Below are 19905 nucleotides of genomic sequence, written 5' to 3' on the forward strand. Positions count from 1 at the left end.
AATGCTATACCAGTTACCCAAATGAAATGTCGAGTTCTACTACCAGTCGCGCTGTGTGGCCTTGAGCAATCACATAACCTTAGCTCACTGTGCAGCACTGCACTGTGGCTAACGCCTGGGTTATTCCAGTCTTCCCTTGGAATAGATCCTAAAGAAAAATTTCCCCTTAAGGATAATTAACGAGAATTTATTTATTAATTTATTTATTCACTAGATTAACTTGGTGGGTGACAAATGCTCCTGCTTACCAAGACCCGCCTACTTGAAAATTGAAAAATAAGTAGTAATTTTTAGGAGATAAAAAATCATGCCTTCCACAATTGGCACAATTAGAGAACGTCGTCTAGGCATTCCATGAAGGAATATAGATAGATAATCTATCAAACAAGATCTCTGATGTCAACAGGAATCACCATGTTGTACAAAGTGGGCAAATTAGGTGTTAAATGATCTTGCCCAACACTTAACATTTTGGACTGGACATGACGCCTCTTAAGCAATATTTCAATTTTTTCGAACAGAGACAACGTTGTTAATGACCAGGTACTCATTTTACAACTCAGTATGATGAGAGAATGTGCGTAAAGAGCCTTTTCCAAGGACTCAACTATGCGCCGAGTGAGGCTCAAACCTAGGACCTTCTGATCCGAAAGAGAGTGTCATACCACAAGTCCACATAGCCGCACAAATTTTTCATAATGGTAGGCAGGCCTATGCTTACCTTCAGTCTTATCTTGAGAGCTCTGTCATAAAGAGGCTCTGACTTGTCATACAATTTCCTGTCATTGTACAGAGCTGCCAGATTGTTGAGGGAGGAGGCAACGTCTACGTGATCCGATCCGAGGATAGACTCTCGCATCTCTAAGGCACGTTTGAAGTAAGATTCAGCGATGCTAAAATTCAAACAAAAAATAAAATTTAGGTACATTATAAATGAAATAAATAGATTAAAATAAGATAAACATTTTTTTTTTAAAAATAGTTCAATGAATAAATAAATAAATGAGTGAATGAAGTAAAGAATGAAAAAATGAATGAATGAATGAATAAATAAATGAATGGGGAAGGGGAGGGGGAATCAACTCCTCAGTCAATTAGATGTCTCATTGTATCCAGGCTGGATAACTCTATCCAATTAAAAAACATGGATAGAAATGAAACAAAACATATTCAATTGCCCATTCATGGTTGAGTCTTTGGAAAAGGCTCTTTACTCACATTCTCTCACTGTACTCAGGTGTAAAATGAGTACCTGGCCGTCAACAGTGATGTCTTTGTCCAAAAAACATTGTAATATCGCCTAACAGGCGTCATGGCTCATCCTACATGTTAAGTGTTGCTGTTGGCCAGTGACCCCTTGTAAAGTGCTTTGAGCATGTTTAGTGGATATTGCGCAAAATAAAAGCTCATTTTTTTTTTTAAAGATGAGAAATTCAAAACTGACAACTATCATTAATAAATTATCAAATGTCTTACTTACTCTGTGTTGTTCTGTAGGTAGTAGAGAACTCCTAGCTCATTAAGTGTCCTTGCCAAATCAGCTGAGTCCGGTCCTATGACGAGTTCTTCCAGCTGTAATGCCCTCTTCTGTAGTGGGTCAATGGCCGTGTCTCCCTGTCAATTTTGATAGGAATGGAAATTTGAGAGCATGATAAGGGGAAATAGGGTCCCAATAGCTCAGTTGGTAGAGCACTTGCTTCACACGCAAAGGTACCAAGATCTATCCCAGGTGCAATTGATATTTTTTTCTGACCCCTCTGTCCACCCAGCAGCGATTGGGTAGCTGGTTCTGTAAGAACTGGCAGAAAGTAATTTGCAACAGACTAGCATCCTATCCTAAGGATTGCAAGCAATTTCTATTGTATGTTTCACACTACAGAAACTGGGATAAACTCTGGCTCCATGAGCCTAATGGCTTGGAAGGATACTTTTTTTTTTTCTATTTATCTGTGGTTTAACCAGGAAAGAATTAATCAAAATATCTGTCACATATTTCTATTAAAGTCACTTACAACTGACATTTTCAATCTCTTGAGATTTATAAAGAATTACTCACCCCGTACCCCTTGACAGCTTTGAGTCGTTTTTTGATGGCAAAAGCTTTTTTTCTTAAAGGATGTGCCAGCTCATGCCTGAAAAATACAAGAAACATAAATTGTCTTACTTTTTTTAAAAATCACGAATTGTAAAAAAATATCTATGTTGATCGTAAAGGAAATACTAGGTTGCTAGAAGTTGTGGACTGGAATATTATTGAACAAAAATTACTATAATATCGTCTGTCGAAAGTGAACAAAAATGAGTCTAACATTGTATTAAAGATGTTTTTGATGCTCGTTACAAGCTCTTAATTATTTTTGACATTTTGATTGATTTGGAGTATCACTGTAAACCAGCTTTTTTATTTTTTCAATCTTGTCCATTCGGATTATAAACATTAACTTTATATCTACCAATTAAGATAAAAATTCAATGCCTAATGTCTTCAAAATAAATATCTGCAGTCCAAACAAATCCATTTTCAAATTTTTAAAAGTATGCCAGGATCTTGGGCAGCCTATCCAAGTTACTTTCATTTTATCATTGTTGAATTTCTGCCAGAAATATTTTGATAAAGGGTCAATTGTTTATATGTGGGCCTCCATGGATTATATACAGAGCTGCCAACCCCATCTGATGAGAATGTGTACAATGGGACCTCAAAATGGGGAAGATTTCATAAAAATGGGTACAATCCTGAAATCGACAGAGACTAACCATTGTGAAAGTAAGAGGAAGGTATACTTCCCGGCTAGCGATGAATATTCGATTTCATGATATCGGACTAAAACAATAGGAGCAAGTTCACTATAGAATAATAGAGCAATGAATTAGTATCGAGTACAAATTTGAACGATCCAGCAAGCTTAAGCTAACAGCGATATGAGCATCTGGGCTATTACAACTAAAGAAAACTGAAGTGACTCCGTACACTGAAAATGGGTACAATCTTGGGGGAAATGCGTACAAGCGTACAATCGCTCAAAATGCGTACAATTCTGCATTTTTTGCGGTAGGTTGACAGCTCTGTATATACAACATATAACAAAAAAATTACAAATGAAAAAAAAAAAAAAAAAACCATTTAAAAAACCTGAGCATTTATTGTATAGCGCAAATATCCACTAAACGTGCTCAGAGCGCCTAACACGGAGTCTCTGGCCAACAGAAACAAAGAGAAACATAGCTATCTTTCTTTGAAAATTTTATGTGAACAACGTGCTGTGTTTGTTTTTTAAAATTACTTTTCCTGTTTCTGGTACAAAACGGCCAATGCCTCAAGTTCCTTGGCCACCAGTGGATGATCCGTCCCCAAAGCATTTTGACAGATCTCCAAGGCATGCTGGTACAACATCTCAGCCGTATTGTATTTGCCCCATTGGGCATGGAGACCTGGAAATAATGAGGGAAAATTGTTAATAATTCCAAAATAAATAATAATAATAATAATAATAATAATAATAATAATAATAATAATAATAATAATAATAATAATAATAATAATAAATTTAAAACTAATATATGGTTTTTATATAGCGCCTAACCCCGTATATCAACAAGCTCAAAGCGCTTAACAGTAACGTGGCTACTTTTCATTCAAACATACAACCACTCAAACATGCAATATGAAACAAAGCGATATAATTCTACAGTGCTAAATAAATAAATGAATAAATAAATAAATAAATAAATAAATAAATAAATAAATAAATAAATAAATAAATAAATAAATAAATAAACGAATATATAAACAAATAAATACTAAATCAATAATGAACAATAGAAGAAATGGAGGTCTCAGTTGGCACTATTGTATCCTATCCCCTCGATTGACTTTTATGTAAGGGAAAAGGCAGAATACACAAATTTAATTTCATTTTTTTTTTTTTTTTTTTTTTGGTTGGTTTATTTTATTTTTTAAAATATTTATTTTCTATTTTGGTGCTAATGCTACTGCTGCTACTACTACTACTACTATTACTACTACTACTACTACTACTACTACTACTACTACTACTATTACTACTACTACTACTACTACTACTACTACTACTACTACTACTACTACACTACTACTACTACTACACTACTACTACTACTACTAACTACTACTACTACTACTACTACTACTACTACTACTACTACTACTACTACTACTACTACTACTACTATATACTACTACTACTACTACTACTATACTACTACTACTATACTATATACTACTACTACTACTACTATACTATTTCTACTACTACTACTACTACTACTACTACTACTACTACTACTACTACTACTACTACTACTACTACTACTACTACTAACTACTACTACTACTACTACTACTACTACTACTACTACTACTACTACTACTACTACTACTACTACTACTATTACTACTACTACTACTACTACTACTACTACTACTACCACCACCACCATCACTATATCTCCCACCACTGCCAATGACCTCTGGACGTGGCCGTACCCAATTAAGTTTCTGTCAAATCATTGACATTGGGTATTTTCTTATTATCTATCTGGTAATAGCTTCAACTCTAACCATTTCCACCATGAGTATAAATATAATGATACAATTTGGACTCTTACTGCATTTTTAGTGGAAACGGTAAACTAAGTTTTCTGATTAGAATAGATAATGTAAATGTTGCTGCTCGAAGCTCGAAGAAATAAATAATAATGTGAAATTGAATGTAAGCTTCAATTTAATTACAAAAACAGATCAAATGAACGTTTCGGGTTACCCCTTTATCAACAAAACAGGATGAATGAAACACCCTATTTTGTAATTAAATTGAAGCTTACATTCAGTTTCACATTATTATTTATGATTAGAACAGATCAATCTTCACTTTTAAAGGGCTAAATAAACTCAGACTTCATAATAAGAATTCAAATTCACACTCCTAGCTCACCAGATTAACTCAGATTGTTCTTCCCATTTTTTCCCTTTCACTTTTATTTCATTTAACCACTGACTTTGACAACAAAAGCAAAAATTATGAAATGCATAAAAAGAAACATTAAAGTCATTAAACGTAACAATATACTTTACCTGCTAAATGGTGTAATGACCTTGCAACAAGAGGGTCATCAGGGTCAAGGTTAGTCTCTCTCACTTCCAGTGCTCTTTGAAGTGCAGGAAGGGCCTGATTTGGACAGAAGCATAAAATAAGATGTGGCTGGACAATATAAAAGAATGATCAGAGATGGTTCCGGAGCTGCTACATAGGGCTAGCAACAAGCAGGCATGGAGGAAGACTGTAACTTCTGCTTCACGCAAGTCCCCCCGACGACCATCCGGTCATGGGATAGATAGAGTGTTTGAGTGAGTGATAAAATAAAATAATTGAAGCTATATATTTTAAAAATTAATCTTCAACATGAATATTTTTGGTAATGTCAAACATCGGGAAAAGACGCTGTTCATTCAGCCCATTGAAACTGTACCATGCATCTTGCCTTTGTGGTTGTTCTCCCCATGCAGTCTGTTATGTCTTGAGACCATCTCAACTCACTATAATCGCATGCACAAATAATTATTTATTCATCTCAAGGTATGTCCTTAGAAGAGTAAAAATTGGATGTACATTGCTTTGAAAGATTACTAGTGAAATCTAAGCAATACTTAATCTCACCTTTAGTAGATAAATTATTTTGAACGTCAATGATTTTATGTTATCATCATTTATCATCATCATCATCATTCTAATTATTATTATTATTATTATTATTATTATTATTATTATTATTATTATTATTATTATTATTATTATTATTATTATATATCATTATTCATTAATATCATTTATTATTATTATATATTATTTATTATTATATTATTATTATTATTATTATTATTATTTATTATTATTATTATTATTATTATCAAGTGATAAATAGGCTGATCATGTCTTCAGAAAAAGAATATTCAAAAACATCAAATCTATCAAGTTCAATGCGATAATCAATCATTATGAATTTAAATTTTTAAAATTTTTCATTGCATTGTTAAGGTTCAAATTTTTATCTTTATTACTTCAATATTTTTCTTTCTTCTACACACACCAACAAATCCTGTCCAACAAGAAAATCATATTACATGTTCCACTTTCATACCTGAGACAAAAGCCCGAGATCCTTAAAAAACAATCCTAGAGTTTCATATGTCTCCGCCATGTTAAGGACCTTCTTATCTCCATGACCAAGTCCTGGGTGGTAGTTACGGCATGAAAAGAGAGAGAGAGAGAAAGAGAGAGAGAGAGAGAAAGAGAGAGAGAGAGAAAGAGAGAGAGACATGCAAATTGAATAAGTATATCATTACAGGTAGTTGATACACTTTCAGGTCAGACATGTGGACAGATGTGGACCTATTTGTAGGTCTGATCATTTAAATTGTAATTTAAGCAATTTTTGGGGTTAAATTTTCGAAATATGACTACCATAAATAAATATATAAATAAATAATATAGATATATATATATATATATATATATATATATATATATATATATATATATATATATATATATATATATATATATATATATATATATATATATATATATATATTTATATGAGTGTATGAAACAACACAGAATCATAAACAACAATAACGATTATACACTTCCCGTAGATTGCCCTACATTGGCATGAAACAGTATTGTAGAAGTAAAACTATAATTCTATATTTATATATATATTTACCTCTCCTTTAACATTAAAGTCGAGCACTTTTATTTAATGGTTTTTATCTTATAACTTTATATATATATATAATATATATATATATTATATAATAATATAATATATATTATTATATAAATATATATATAATATAATATTATGTAACAGAACGTAAAAACATCAAACCTGAGTTCTGAAATCTTTTGGTAACTTCAAAGTAGGCTTGGGCAACTTTCTCTTTGTCCCAACCTACCACAAGCCAGAACCCGAGTAACTCGGTGCTTCGGCCTCTGGGGTAGAAAATACATAAAGACATACGTTTTATAGTTAATAAAATCATTAAAAAGTGTTTGTTCTTGTCTCATTTTTTTTCTTTTTAAAGTCATTCTCAACATATAAATGGAAGTAAATGGTGTAATAAATCAATATGGAGAGAACGGTGGGGGCTGCCTGAAGCCTGAGATTGTAAACATACTATAAACAAAAACAAAACATATATAAATAAATAACCACATTTTTAAAAAAGTTATTTTCAATCTGTTAAGGCTTTGAAAACTGGAATTAACTCAGTTTTGTGAGATAAACACTTGCTATTTAATTTTTCAATAGAAATAGTGACAGCACACCAAGTCACAAACAATTCCTGGTCATTCTGAGTGCATGCAACAGTTACATGGCGCAGCACTGGATGCCAGCATGATGGCATTAACTGGGCCTAACTAGGAAGAAGAAGAAGAAGAAGAAGAAGAAGAAGAAGAAGAAGAAGAAGAAGAAGAAGAAGAAGAAGAAGAAGAAGAAGAAGAAGAAGAAGAGAAGAAAGAAGAAGAAGAGAAGAAGAAGAAGAAGAAGAAGAAGAAGAAGAAGAAGAAGAAGAAGAAGAAGAAGAAGAAGAAGAAGAAGAAGAAGAAGAAGAAGAAGAAGAAGAAGAAGAAGAAAGAAGAAGAAGAAGAAGAAGAAGAAGAAGAAGAAGAAGAAGAAGAAAGAAGAATTATAGTAATAAAATCATTAAAAAGTAGATGAACTTGTCCATTTAAAGATAAATAAAAGAAGAAAATGGTGAATAAACAAAGGGAAGAGAACGGAGAGGGCAGCAGAAGAGAGATGAAAAAATAAGAAAAAAAAAAAAAATAAAAAAAAACAAGTAAAAAAAGTTATTAATGTTAAGGATGAAAATGAGAATAATCAGTTTAGTAGAGATAAAACTGATAATCAATAGAAAAAGTGAAAGAACAAGAAAAACAAAGGATGAGATGAAAAGTTAAGGAAGAGGAAAGACAGAATGAAGGATTAAGGAACAGAAGAAGAAGAAGAAGAAGAAGAAGAAGAAGAAGAAGAAGAAGAAGAAGAAGAAGAAGAAGAAGAAGAAGAAGAAGAAGAAGAAGAAGAAGAAGAAGAAGAAGAAGAAGAAGAAGAAGAAGAAGAAGAAGAAGAAGAAGGAGAAGGAGAAGAAGAAGAAGAAGAAGAATAAGAAGAAGAAGAAGAAGAAGAAGAAGAATACAGATTGATTAAATAAAGGGCAGAGTCAGCTTGCCGTGGCTGTGACAGTCAAGTGATTTGCATGTTTTTTATTTTACATTGTTATTATTATCACTATTATCATTATTATTATTATTATTATTATTATTATTATTATTATTATTATTATTATCATTATTATTATTTTATTATTATCATTATCATCATCATCATCATCATCATCATCATCATCATCATCATCATCATCATCATCATCATCATTATTATTATTATTATTATTATTATTATTATTATTATTATTATTATTATTATTATTATCATTAATATTATTATTAGTATTATTATTATTATTATTATTATTATAATTATCATCATTATCATTATTATTATTATCATTTTTCTTCTTATTATTATTTTTATCATCATTATTTGCTACTTTAAATCACAAACGTCACTTTTAAGTGTTACATCCCATATTATTATAATCATCAGACGATTCTACCACTCACCTGATACAAAGGTCATGGAAGATCCCCAGGTCCAGAATGCACTGCTCTAATTGTTTGACATCTCCAGTCTCCTGAATCAGCCAGGGTAACTCATCCACTGATCGGCTAGAGACATGTCCTGGTCTATGTGTACGTAAACAAAAACAAAACATGAGCGGGCATGGAAGAATGATTAAATTCACACAAAGAGAGAGAGAGAGAGAGAGAGAGAGAGAGAGAGAGAGAGAGAGAGAGAGAGAGAGAGAGAGAGAGAGAGAGAGAGAGCAGAAATTATTGTGTTCTCTATTAAAAATCTTAAAAGTATAAATAATGCAGTACCAGACAAAGCGGGAAGAAAAATTTATGAAAAGACCATTATCATCATCATCATCATCATATTATTTATATTATTATTATTATTATTATTATTATATTATTATTATCACCATCGTCATCATAATCATCATCATCATCATCACCATCATCCTCATCACTATTATTTCAAACTCTTCATTCTATCATAACAAGCTTACCTCACAAACTGTTGGAAATAATGAATAAGTTTAGACCTATACAAATCCACACTTTCACCCTGCGTGTGATAGAAAAGTTCATATACTGCATCTTTGGCCTGTAATAAAAGATAAATAATATCAAAGTAGTCTTAGCAAGTCTATTATTTAACAAGTGGAAATTATGTAAAATCAAAAGTTTCTAGAGTGATAAGAGGGAATTGCACACACGATAACGGACAAAAAAAAAAAAAAAGAGCATTTATATTGTGCAATATCCACTAAACGTGCTCAATGCGCTTTACAAGGGGTCCCTGGTCAACAGCAACATTTAACATGTAGGACGAGACATGACACCTGTTAGGCGATATTACAATTTTTCGGACAAAGACAACGCTGTTAACGGCCAGGTACTCATTTTACACCTGAGTACGGTGACAGAATGTGAGTAAAGAGTCTTTTCCAAGGACTCAACTATGCGCCGAGCGAGGCTTGAACCCAGGACCTTCCGATCCGAAAGCGAGTGTCATACCACTAGACCACATAGCCGCACAAAACGAAATAAAAACAACAACAACAACAAAATGATTGTTCAAGGAAGAACAATTCCTTTTACGTATAATCAGATCTTTTTGTGAACAGATTTTTTTTTAAATGGTGTTATAGAGACGACATTAGTATTTCTTTTAATATTAGTTTTCATCTAATGCCGTATCAAATGTCCAGTTTACTTAAGACGGCTATGTGGTCTTGTAGTATGACACTCGCTTGCAGATCAGAAGGTCTTGGGTTTGAGCCTTGCTCATAGTTGAGTCCTTGGAAAAGGCTCTTTAATCACATTCTCTCACCGTACTCAGGTGTAAAATGAGTACCTGGCCGTTGTCTCTATCCGAAAAAAAAGTGTAATATCGCCTAACAGGCGTCATGTCATGTCTTGTCCTAAATGTTAAATGTTGCAGTTGGACAAAGACCCCTTGTAAAGTGCTTTGAGCGTGTTTAGTGGATATTATGCTCTATAAAAGCTCAATTAAAATTAAGACAGTCTTTCTAAGTCTTTGACAATAGAATACGCTTCAACAGTCATGACGTCCATTCCCTCGTAATGACACATAGTAACTTAGTAACTGGCTCTAAACTATCGGAACAATGGCGGACGCCCTTATGAAGTATTTCTCCGACAAGCATAAAAGTGTATCGAGAGAGAAAAACATTATAAATATGATCTGGTTTTGACTTTTATACATTCTGATCACATGACATATGAAAAGTTCTAGCCAAACTGAAGAATAAAAAGTACAGTTTTTTTTTCTTTGTTTAGAACCATGCTGCTCGCCATTGCTGGGCGACGTGACATCAGACTATTGAATCCAATTAGCAGCCGGGGAGGTCAATTCAACCTGCTCTTCCAAGACTAAAACAGGGCATTATTTACTACATACCTGTACATGTGCAAACATCCACAGTCCTGAGTGATATTTGATGACTAGATGACTGGACAAGTATTGAAACAAGAGACATAACTCTGCACAGCCCAGTCCAGGAACCAAGGACAATAACTCTGATTCCGTCATGCCGCAGCGACTAGCGTAGAGAAGTCTTAACACCTTGGAATGGAACAGATTGAATGAGAAGAAAAAAATAATAGAATTAAAGGTGGAAAAAAATGAAAGGAAGAAGAAATGAGGTCTTTCCCAGCTAAAAAGCTCATATGGTTGAAATATATCCCACTATTTGTCATGTTCACACCATGTATGAAGCAGGAAAAAGCTCTCAAGTTGTGACTGAGATGAGAAGATACAGGCTGCATATACTTGGAGTAAGCGAAACCCACTGGATACAATCTGGACAGAAACACCTCAAGTCTGGGGAGAAGATTTTATATTCAGGGAGAGGGGACGGGATTCATACACAGGGAGTAGGAATAATTCTAAGCAAGTTTGCTCAGAAGTCACTGAGAGGATGACGATGGAGGTGGATTGGACACACGCTTAGAAAGAATGACTCCACTATAACAAAGAAAGTATTGGACTGGAACACTCAGGGCAGAAGATCAAGGGGAAGGCCACGAGGAACATGGAGAAGAATTAAAGAAGCTGATATACAGAGAAGTGGTAAGACATGGAATGAGATAAAAAAGTTAGCTCAGGATAGAGAAGGATGGAAACTGTTTGTGGCCTATACCCTGACCCAGGGTGAAAAAGGCAATGATGATGATGATGATGATGGAAAGGATGCTAGTCTATTGTAAAGTACTTCCAGATCAAACAGACCTATCAATCAAAAAAAAAAATGCTGGGTGACAAAGGAGTCAAATAATAAAACCTAAGTGACACAGAACCAATTATTGGTGCGGCTATGTGGTCTAGTGGTATGACACTCGCTTTCGGATCAGAAGGTCTTGGGTTCGAGCCTCTCTCAACGCATGGTTGAGTCCTTGGAAAAGGCTTTTTACTCACATTCTCTCACCGCACTCAGGTGTAAAATGAGTAGCTGGCCATTAACAGCGTTGTCTGTCCTAAAAAATAATTATAATATCGCCTTACCGGCGTCATGTCTTGTCCTAAATGTTAAATGTTGCTGTTGGACATGGACCCCTTTGAGCACATTCAGTCGATATTGCGCTATATAACAGCTCATTTTTTAATAATTTATGTTTCTTTAAATCTAATGTGTATAAAAGGGAAGCAAACTACAAATCAGAAAAGTCCTAAAAAACTTTAAATAAGGGGAATTGAGTTAATAATAGATAAAGAGAGAGAAAGAGAGAGAGAGACAGAGAGACAGAGAAAGAGAGAGAGAGAGAGAGAGAGGTGGGGGGGGGGTGGGGTGTATGTGTGTTTACATTTCACTGACCAGTTATCATAGCTTACCTCTGATATCCACTCCATTTCCTCATCCAAGGATGATATCAACCCCTCCATCCAGGTTTTATACAATTTGAGACAGTTGGGACGACGAGTCAGGGATGAGACAATAGACGGCACATCCTCAGGCTTGTGTTCCATACAACTTAATCAAGAATAAAAACATGAAAAAAAAAGGTACTATTAAATAAAGATTAAAAAAACAAACTTCGAGCTTCATAAAGCAAAAAATGTCTACTAAATGTGCTCAAAGCACTATTGAGACTACATAGGGGGTCAAAAGCTGATAACGACACTTTACTTTAAATGTAGGAAGAGACATGATGACTTTTACTGGTCAATTAATTACTCATTTCAAACCAGAGTGCCGTGAAGAAACATAATAAAAAGGTTTTTCCTATGGCAACTAAGCGCCACCCACAACGGGACACAAACTCGAGGCCTACTGGTTCAAGCCAAGTGTCATATCACAAGACTATTATCATGTGTTTGTCATAAAATGATATTTGTCTGTCAATGGTTGTTAACACTAAATAGATAGATATACGTTCTACATACTTAAGTCATTCTCTTAAAGTTTTTCTGCTTATAATTATGCGGCACAATTTCATCATTTACAAACTGCATGTTCATGTGAAATAAGTTCTAAATTTCCATACCCTCTTGTATATAAATAATTAATGTGCACTGTGCCTACATTTGATATTAAAAGATATATATTCGTGTCTCCTAATATAACTCTCATAGCTTGTCGTTGACAGGCTTACACGAGAGTAGAAATCACCATAAAATTAAAATGTGCTCACTGTCCTTATCTTAGTAACCTTAATGAGCCACATCCTCATCATCATCATCATTGCCTTTGTCACCCTGGGTCAGGGTACAGGCCACAGAAACAGTTTACATCCTTCTCTATTCTGAGCTAACTTTTTTACCTCGTTCCATGTCTTATCACTTCTCTGTATATCAGTTTGTCATTGCAGGCACTCTTCAGAAAAAAAAAAGGATTTGATTTGTCCGCCTGTGTTTCTGTAACAATTTGAGTTTTATGGAAGGGGTGTTAACCCCTTCGACAACCCCCAACCTGGAGGACCAGGTGACTCAAAAAAGGGGGACTCACACACCATTAGTCGCCTTTTACGACCTGCTGGCTTGGCGTGGCGGGCTATTCTTGTACCCTCTCAGTTGAGGGACCCCGGACACCACACAGAATTATTGGCTCTGAAATGTTCAATCCTTGTCAAACCTAAGCCATTGCGTAAAATAGGTGAACAGTCTTTTCAATTTTCGGCCCCCCATTTTTGGAACTCTCTCCCGTCACACGTGAGATGCTCGGATTCGTTGACAACGTTCAAATCTCACTTAAAGTTTTATCTTTTTACGTCATAATGTTGCAATACTATAATCATATTTTGTTGCTGTTAAATTGAATTCGTATCACTTTTCCATCAAACTTGTCTTACTGTAATATGTTTTGTTTTATATCACTGTAAAGCGCTTAGAGCCTGCAACAACGGGGTAAAGCGCTTTATAAATGCCATTTATCATTATTATTCTTATTATTATTATATAAACCAATTCACCTGATAATCTGCTTTGCCAACAGTGACAAGTAGAGAGGAGTACACATACTGGGTGCTCTGCACTGCGTAATGATCTGGTTCTCAAGTTCAGTCTCCAGAGTCACCCCGCTGGAAGACAGTTCCACCCTGAGATGTTCTCTCACGTGGTTACTGCTCCAAGGGTGCATGTGAAGGGTGGGCCAAGACCTGGGGGAAAATGAATTAGAATATACACTAATACAGACCTGCCAACTTGAAATGTAAAAAAATCGTAGTTTTCAGAGAGAAGAAATAGAAGTCACTGTAATTAACTTTACAAATTAATATTTTACATTTATCCGTATTAAATATGCCTTCAAAACCCTGAATATATGCTTTGTGGCACCAAAGTTGTTTATTTTATCACATTGTAATGAATCAAAAATGTCTATTTATTTCTGTTGTTGAAGCCAAAAAAAAAAAAATTTTAAAACATCAAAATTATTTACTTCCTAAAAATATTTGGAAATTCAGATTATCCGGAATAAAATTAGTTTAGTTTGAATTTATAATCAAAGAAAAATTCCAATGAAATTGTCATAAGTCTGTTCTTGTCACCATCATATACACACCTCCATGCCTGGGGACAGGTTTCATCATTGACAGACACGATGACACGGGCATCCACGGGTAGTGGATCCAACAACCATTTTAGATGGACGTCCGCTTGCTAGAAGAAACATTAAATAAAAATATATATTTTTAAAAGAATTTAAAAAACCAGATTAATGAAGAATAAAATGGAACAATGTCATTACAAAATGATTTGAAGATTAGTCAGTATCTTTAAAAGAATAACAATGTCATAGAGTAATATAAATTCTTAGCAAGACAAATATTAATAATAATAATAATAATAATAATAATAATAATAATAATAATAATAATAATAATAATAATAATAATAATAATAAAATAAAAACAATAATAATAAAAATAATAATAACAATTGTTTAAAAAATTAATAATAATAAAATAATAATAATAATAATAATAATAATAATAATAATAATAATAATAATAATAATAATAATGACATAATACTAATAATAATATAATAATAATAATAATAATAATAATAATAATAATAATAACAATAATAATAATAATAATAATAATAATAATAATAATAATAATAATAATAATAATAATAAATAATAATAATAATAAAAATAAAAATAATAATAGTAATAATAATAATAATAATAATAATAATAATAATAATAATAATAATAATAATAATAATAATATCATCGATGATATAAAAAAAATATATTTTTTTAAAATCTTCAGAAAATTTGGATCAAGAGTTAGACGTATACAAACCTGAAACCTATCAACTGAGTCGAGGACAAGAATAACTCCACCGGGAGACTTTGCCGACACTTTTTCCAACCATCTCGGGAACTCTTCAACCAGCCGCACAGGGTCACAGGTTAATGCAGGGGGTGTGTACATTTGTCGTAACAACTACAGAAATAGAGATAAATGACAGTCTGAGACCATAGACCAGGGTTGCCCATTCAGGAGGCAAAAAATTTACTGAACTTTTACACAAACACACTGACCGACACCTTTCTGAGTGCTGAACTTCGATATAGACATTTTGTACATATTTTTCTTTTCCGTTTAGAAAGTGACTGGAAAATATAATGATGGTTTATAAGATACGGAATTACGTAAATATACAGAAAATTGACAACCTTGGTAGACTGAAGCGGTGCATCGTAAATGAATTGAACTTTAAAAAATAAATAAAAAGGAATAAAATGAACAAAAAACTTAACAAAGAAAGTTTTGTACTCAATAACTCTTTGGGTAACAATAAAAATAATACTAATCTGAAAAGAGTCGATAGTGTCCTGAAAGACAAGAACAGGAGCATTCTGAAATGCATTGAATGTCTTTTTTTTAAAACATGTCTTGCCAAGACACACACAGAGTGTAGATTAATCCATTTAATTTTTTTTTTTTATGGCTGATTAAGGAGGGGGAGTGAGCAAGATATATCCTTTGTTATGTATATTGCTCTTTCATAGTTGTTTAGCTGGGGGGTTTTTTTTTTCATTTTTAAATTTGTTTTTGCAAAAGAGGGTGGGGGGAGAGAGAGAGAGAGAGAGAGAGAGAGAAAGAGAGATAGAGAGAGAGAGAGGGTGAGAAAGAGACAGTTTGACAGGGAGAAAGAATAAGATGGATAGGTACCTATCTAAAACATACCAAAAAAATAACCCACTGTATACCTGAATGGTCAATCTTCGAATCATGAGTAACGGATCACCACTGATGGAAGACGGACATCCAACAAAATGGTACAGTAGAAGACTGCTGGAGTGCTTTTCTTCTTGAAGTTGCAGCCTGTGAGATAGAAAGTAAAAACAGTTAACTCTTTCAGCGTTGAGGTTATATTCGCATTTCCATCACAAAATGGTGGAAACCTGATTGAGTCAGCATGAGATTGACAAGCTAAGACAAAACGACATTCAAATTCGGCACAAAATCTCAATTAAAATATCCCGCCAGGGCCAGTTGAATGTTCTGATGAAAGAAATGATACCATTGGTTCAATTTATAGTACTTTTGTAAAAAGTAGGATTGGATTACATTAATGTCTTTGCCTTTGAAGATTGGCAGCACTTTGTGGCCAATGGAGCTGAAAGAGTTAAGTCTCTGTACTGCTATTCCAAGACTGGCGGACTTATATAAACACAGTTATCTCTCCGTACTGCTATTCCAAGACTGGCGGACTTATATAAACACAGTTATCTCTCCATACTGCTATTCCAAGACTGGCGGACTTATATAAACACAGTTATCTCTCCGTACTGCTATTCCAAGACTGGCGGACTTATATAAACACAGTTATCTCTCCGTACTGCTATTCCAAGACTGGGAGACTTATATAAACACAGTTATCTCTCCGTACTGCTATTCCAAGACTGGGAGACTTATATAAACACAGTTATCTCTCCGTACTGCTATTCCAAGACTGGGCGACTTTTACTTTTATGTAAACACAGTTAAGTCTCTGTACTGCTATTCCAATACTAGGTGACTTATGTAAACACAGTTATCTCTCTGTACTGCTTTGTCAAGACTGGGCGACTTATGTAAACACTGTTAAGTCTCTGTACTGCTATTCCAATACTGGGCGACTTATGTAAACACTGTTAAGTCTCTGTACTGCTATTCCAATACTGGGCGACTTATGTAAACACTGTTAAGTCTCTGTACTGCTATTCCAAGACTGGGCGACTTATGTAAACACTGTTAAGTCTCTGTACTGCTATTCCAAGACTGGGCGACTTGTGTAAACACTGTTAAGTCTCTGTACTGCTATTCCAATACTGGGTGACTTCCCTAACAAAAAACCCTAGTTTTCATTGTATTGTTTTCAAAATTTCTTTCCAAAAGTACATGCTAAATATTTCTCTGACGTTTTATCTGGTTTTTAAAGAAATGTATTTAAGTTTTTATTGTTGTTTGAAGAAGAGTTTTGAGTCCTAAATGTTCTGTGTTTGGTGTTTTGTTCTTTTTTGTTAAGGAGTTATATTCATATTTTGTTTATTACTTTTTACAGTCCACAGCTTCTAGCAGCTTAGTACCACTTGTCTGTTAAACGATATGACAATTTTCAGACTGACAAAATGCTGTTTAAATATTTTAAAAATAAAATAATATAAAAATTTAATATCTATTCCCATGCATATCTTATCACTGTTCAATTAATAATAATAATAATAATAATAATAATAATAATAATAATAATAATAATAATAATAATAATAATAATAATAATAATAATAATAATAGGAAGAAGAAGAAGAAGAAGAAGAAGAAGAAGAAGAAGAAGAAGAAGAAGAAGAAGAAGAAGAAGAAGAAGAAGAAGAAGAAGAAGAAGAAGAAGAAGAAGAAGAAGAAGAAGAAGAAGAAGAAGAAGAAGAAGAAGAAGAAGAAGAAGAAGAAGAAAAGAAGAAGAAGAAGAAGAAGAACCAAGCATTCCTGTTTTACCATTTAGCAAGAAGCAAAGACTTCCCAGATCCAGGGCTTCCGACAACCAGCAAAGGAGGAAGAGGGCCAGCGGCAGCCACTTGGGTGTTGAGATGTTCATAGTACTGAAATTGACAGGTTGAGGAAATTGAATATGAAATACAATTAAAAAGAAAAAATCCCTTCACTGAAATAGCAATTAAATCAGTCGAGCATTAATTGAAAATCATAAAATGTCAGTTTGAAAAATGTGAAAAGCTTAGGGAGCAAGTACGATGGTCAAGTTGATAAAGCACTGCACACTCATCTAGAGGACTCCAGTTTTAGGCCAAGTTATCTAATTTTTTAAAATTTTTAACAAGCATAGCGGCCAACTTTTCAAAGAGCTAAAACGGGACATCCTAATGCATAATTAGCCAGTAGATTTTAGACCAATCAAATCATGGAACTTGTGACATACCTTCATACGTGTTCGAATAAGAATGATTGTTTGTTTATAAACAATAACGTGAATAAAATTGACCTCTCTTTGATCATTGTTATTGTTTTTACAAGAAAATAATAAATCAGTCTTTTTTGTAGAGTATGTATAGCATTTTTGCTTCTTTTTTTTTTTTTATTTACACCTGAGTACGGTGAGAGAATGTGAGTAAAGAGGCTTTTCCAAGGACTCAACCATGCGCTGAACCAGACTCAAACCCAGGACCTTCCGATCCTTAAGCGAGTGTCATACCACAAGACCACATAGCCACACAAAGGAATGTATGAAAAAAATTTTGGAACCTGTGAAATCCTCTAAGAGCACGATACAACTTACTTTCTCGAATCCGATCTGACTAGATGAGGTAATGGCTGTATTGAGGGCATCCAATTGTTCAACATCTCCCAACCAATCAGCCTTTGGATCTCCCAGTCCATCTGATAACGACACGTCTGGAACTTCCTTTTCTGAATTCAATTCCTGAAATAAACACACTTGAGCTTGAGCATGATTTAACACCAAAAAAATGTTTTTTATTTAAATTATTACAGCGCAATATCCACTTAACATGCTCAAAGTGCTATACAAGGGGTTTCTAGCCAACAGCAACACTGAACATGTAGGACGAGACATGACTCCTGTTAAGCGATATGACAATTTTTCAGATAGAGGAAATGCTGTTCATGGCTAGATAAGCATTTTACACCGGAGTACAGTGAGAGAATGTGAATAAAAAGCCTATTCCAAGGACTCAACTATGGGCTGCTCAGAGCAGGACTCGAAACCTTGACCTTCTGATCCAAAGGCAAGTGTCATACCACAATACTACAAACATAGCCACACAAAAACAAGTTTGTAATTCAGCTTTCATTCTAATTTTTTTTAAAATAATAATAATATAAAAAGTTAGGATCTATTCCCATGCACGTGTCATCACTGTTCAATAATAATAACAGTAGTAATAATAATAATAATAATAATAATAATAATAATAATAATAATAATAATAATAATAATAAGCATCATCATCATCATCATAGTAATAATAATAATAATAATAATAATAATATAATAATAATAATAATAATAATAATAAAAATAATAATAATAATAATAATAATAATAATAATAATAATAATAATAATAATAATAATAATAATAATAATAACAATCATAGTAATAATAATAATAATAATAATAATAATAGAAGAAGAAGAAGAAGAAGAAGAAGAAGAAGAAGAACAATAATAATAATAATAATAATAATAACAATCATAGTAATAATAATAATAATAATAATAATAATAATAATGATAATAATAATAATAATAATAATAATAACAATCATAGTAATAATAATAATAATAATAATAATAATAATAATAATAATAATAATAATAATAAAAATAACAATCATAGTAATAATAATAATAATATAATAATAATAATAATAATAATAATAATAATAATAATAATAATAATAATAATAATAATAATAACAATCATGTAATAATAATAATAATAATAATAATAATAATAATAATAATAATAATAATAATAATAGTAATAAAAATATTAATTATGCTCTTCCGCCACAACATCATAAGATATCGTCGCCTAGGCAATCCATGAAGGATTATAAAATAGATAATTCATCAAACAAGATGTCTGATGTCAACAGGAATCACCCATATTGTCCAAGTGAGCAAAGTCAGGGTTAATATTCTTGCCCAAGGAAAAAAAAATGAAAAT

At 32.9% G+C, this 19905-nt stretch overlaps 1 protein-coding gene across 1 annotated transcript in view; it reads right to left on the bottom strand.

The window, feature by feature from the left end:
• Window positions 1-19905, bottom strand: part of LOC144958677 (nephrocystin-3-like) — a 41592-nt gene that overhangs the window by 7731 nt on the left and 13956 nt on the right. The window contains exons 11-27 of the mRNA XM_078890800.1: window positions 18490-18633; window positions 17694-17797; window positions 15926-16040; window positions 15012-15155; window positions 14258-14355; window positions 13668-13853; window positions 12091-12229; window positions 10660-10824; window positions 9242-9339; window positions 8730-8852; window positions 6931-7034; window positions 6178-6269; window positions 5114-5207; window positions 3285-3432; window positions 2057-2132; window positions 1481-1614; window positions 722-893 (exon numbers count right to left, since the gene is read on the bottom strand). Coding sequence (XP_078746926.1) covers window positions 722-893; window positions 1481-1614; window positions 2057-2132; window positions 3285-3432; window positions 5114-5207; window positions 6178-6269; window positions 6931-7034; window positions 8730-8852; window positions 9242-9339; window positions 10660-10824; window positions 12091-12229; window positions 13668-13853; window positions 14258-14355; window positions 15012-15155; window positions 15926-16040; window positions 17694-17797; window positions 18490-18633 — 2136 coding nt within the window. The remainder of the gene's footprint in view (window positions 1-721; window positions 894-1480; window positions 1615-2056; window positions 2133-3284; window positions 3433-5113; window positions 5208-6177; window positions 6270-6930; window positions 7035-8729; window positions 8853-9241; window positions 9340-10659; window positions 10825-12090; window positions 12230-13667; window positions 13854-14257; window positions 14356-15011; window positions 15156-15925; window positions 16041-17693; window positions 17798-18489; window positions 18634-19905) is intronic.

Source organism: Berghia stephanieae, chromosome 13 (genome assembly GCF_034508935.2).
Source record: "Berghia stephanieae isolate SIO BIC M18660-M18661 chromosome 13, UCSD_Bste_1.3, whole genome shotgun sequence".
NCBI lineage: Eukaryota > Metazoa > Mollusca > Gastropoda > Nudibranchia > Aeolidiidae > Berghia > Berghia stephanieae.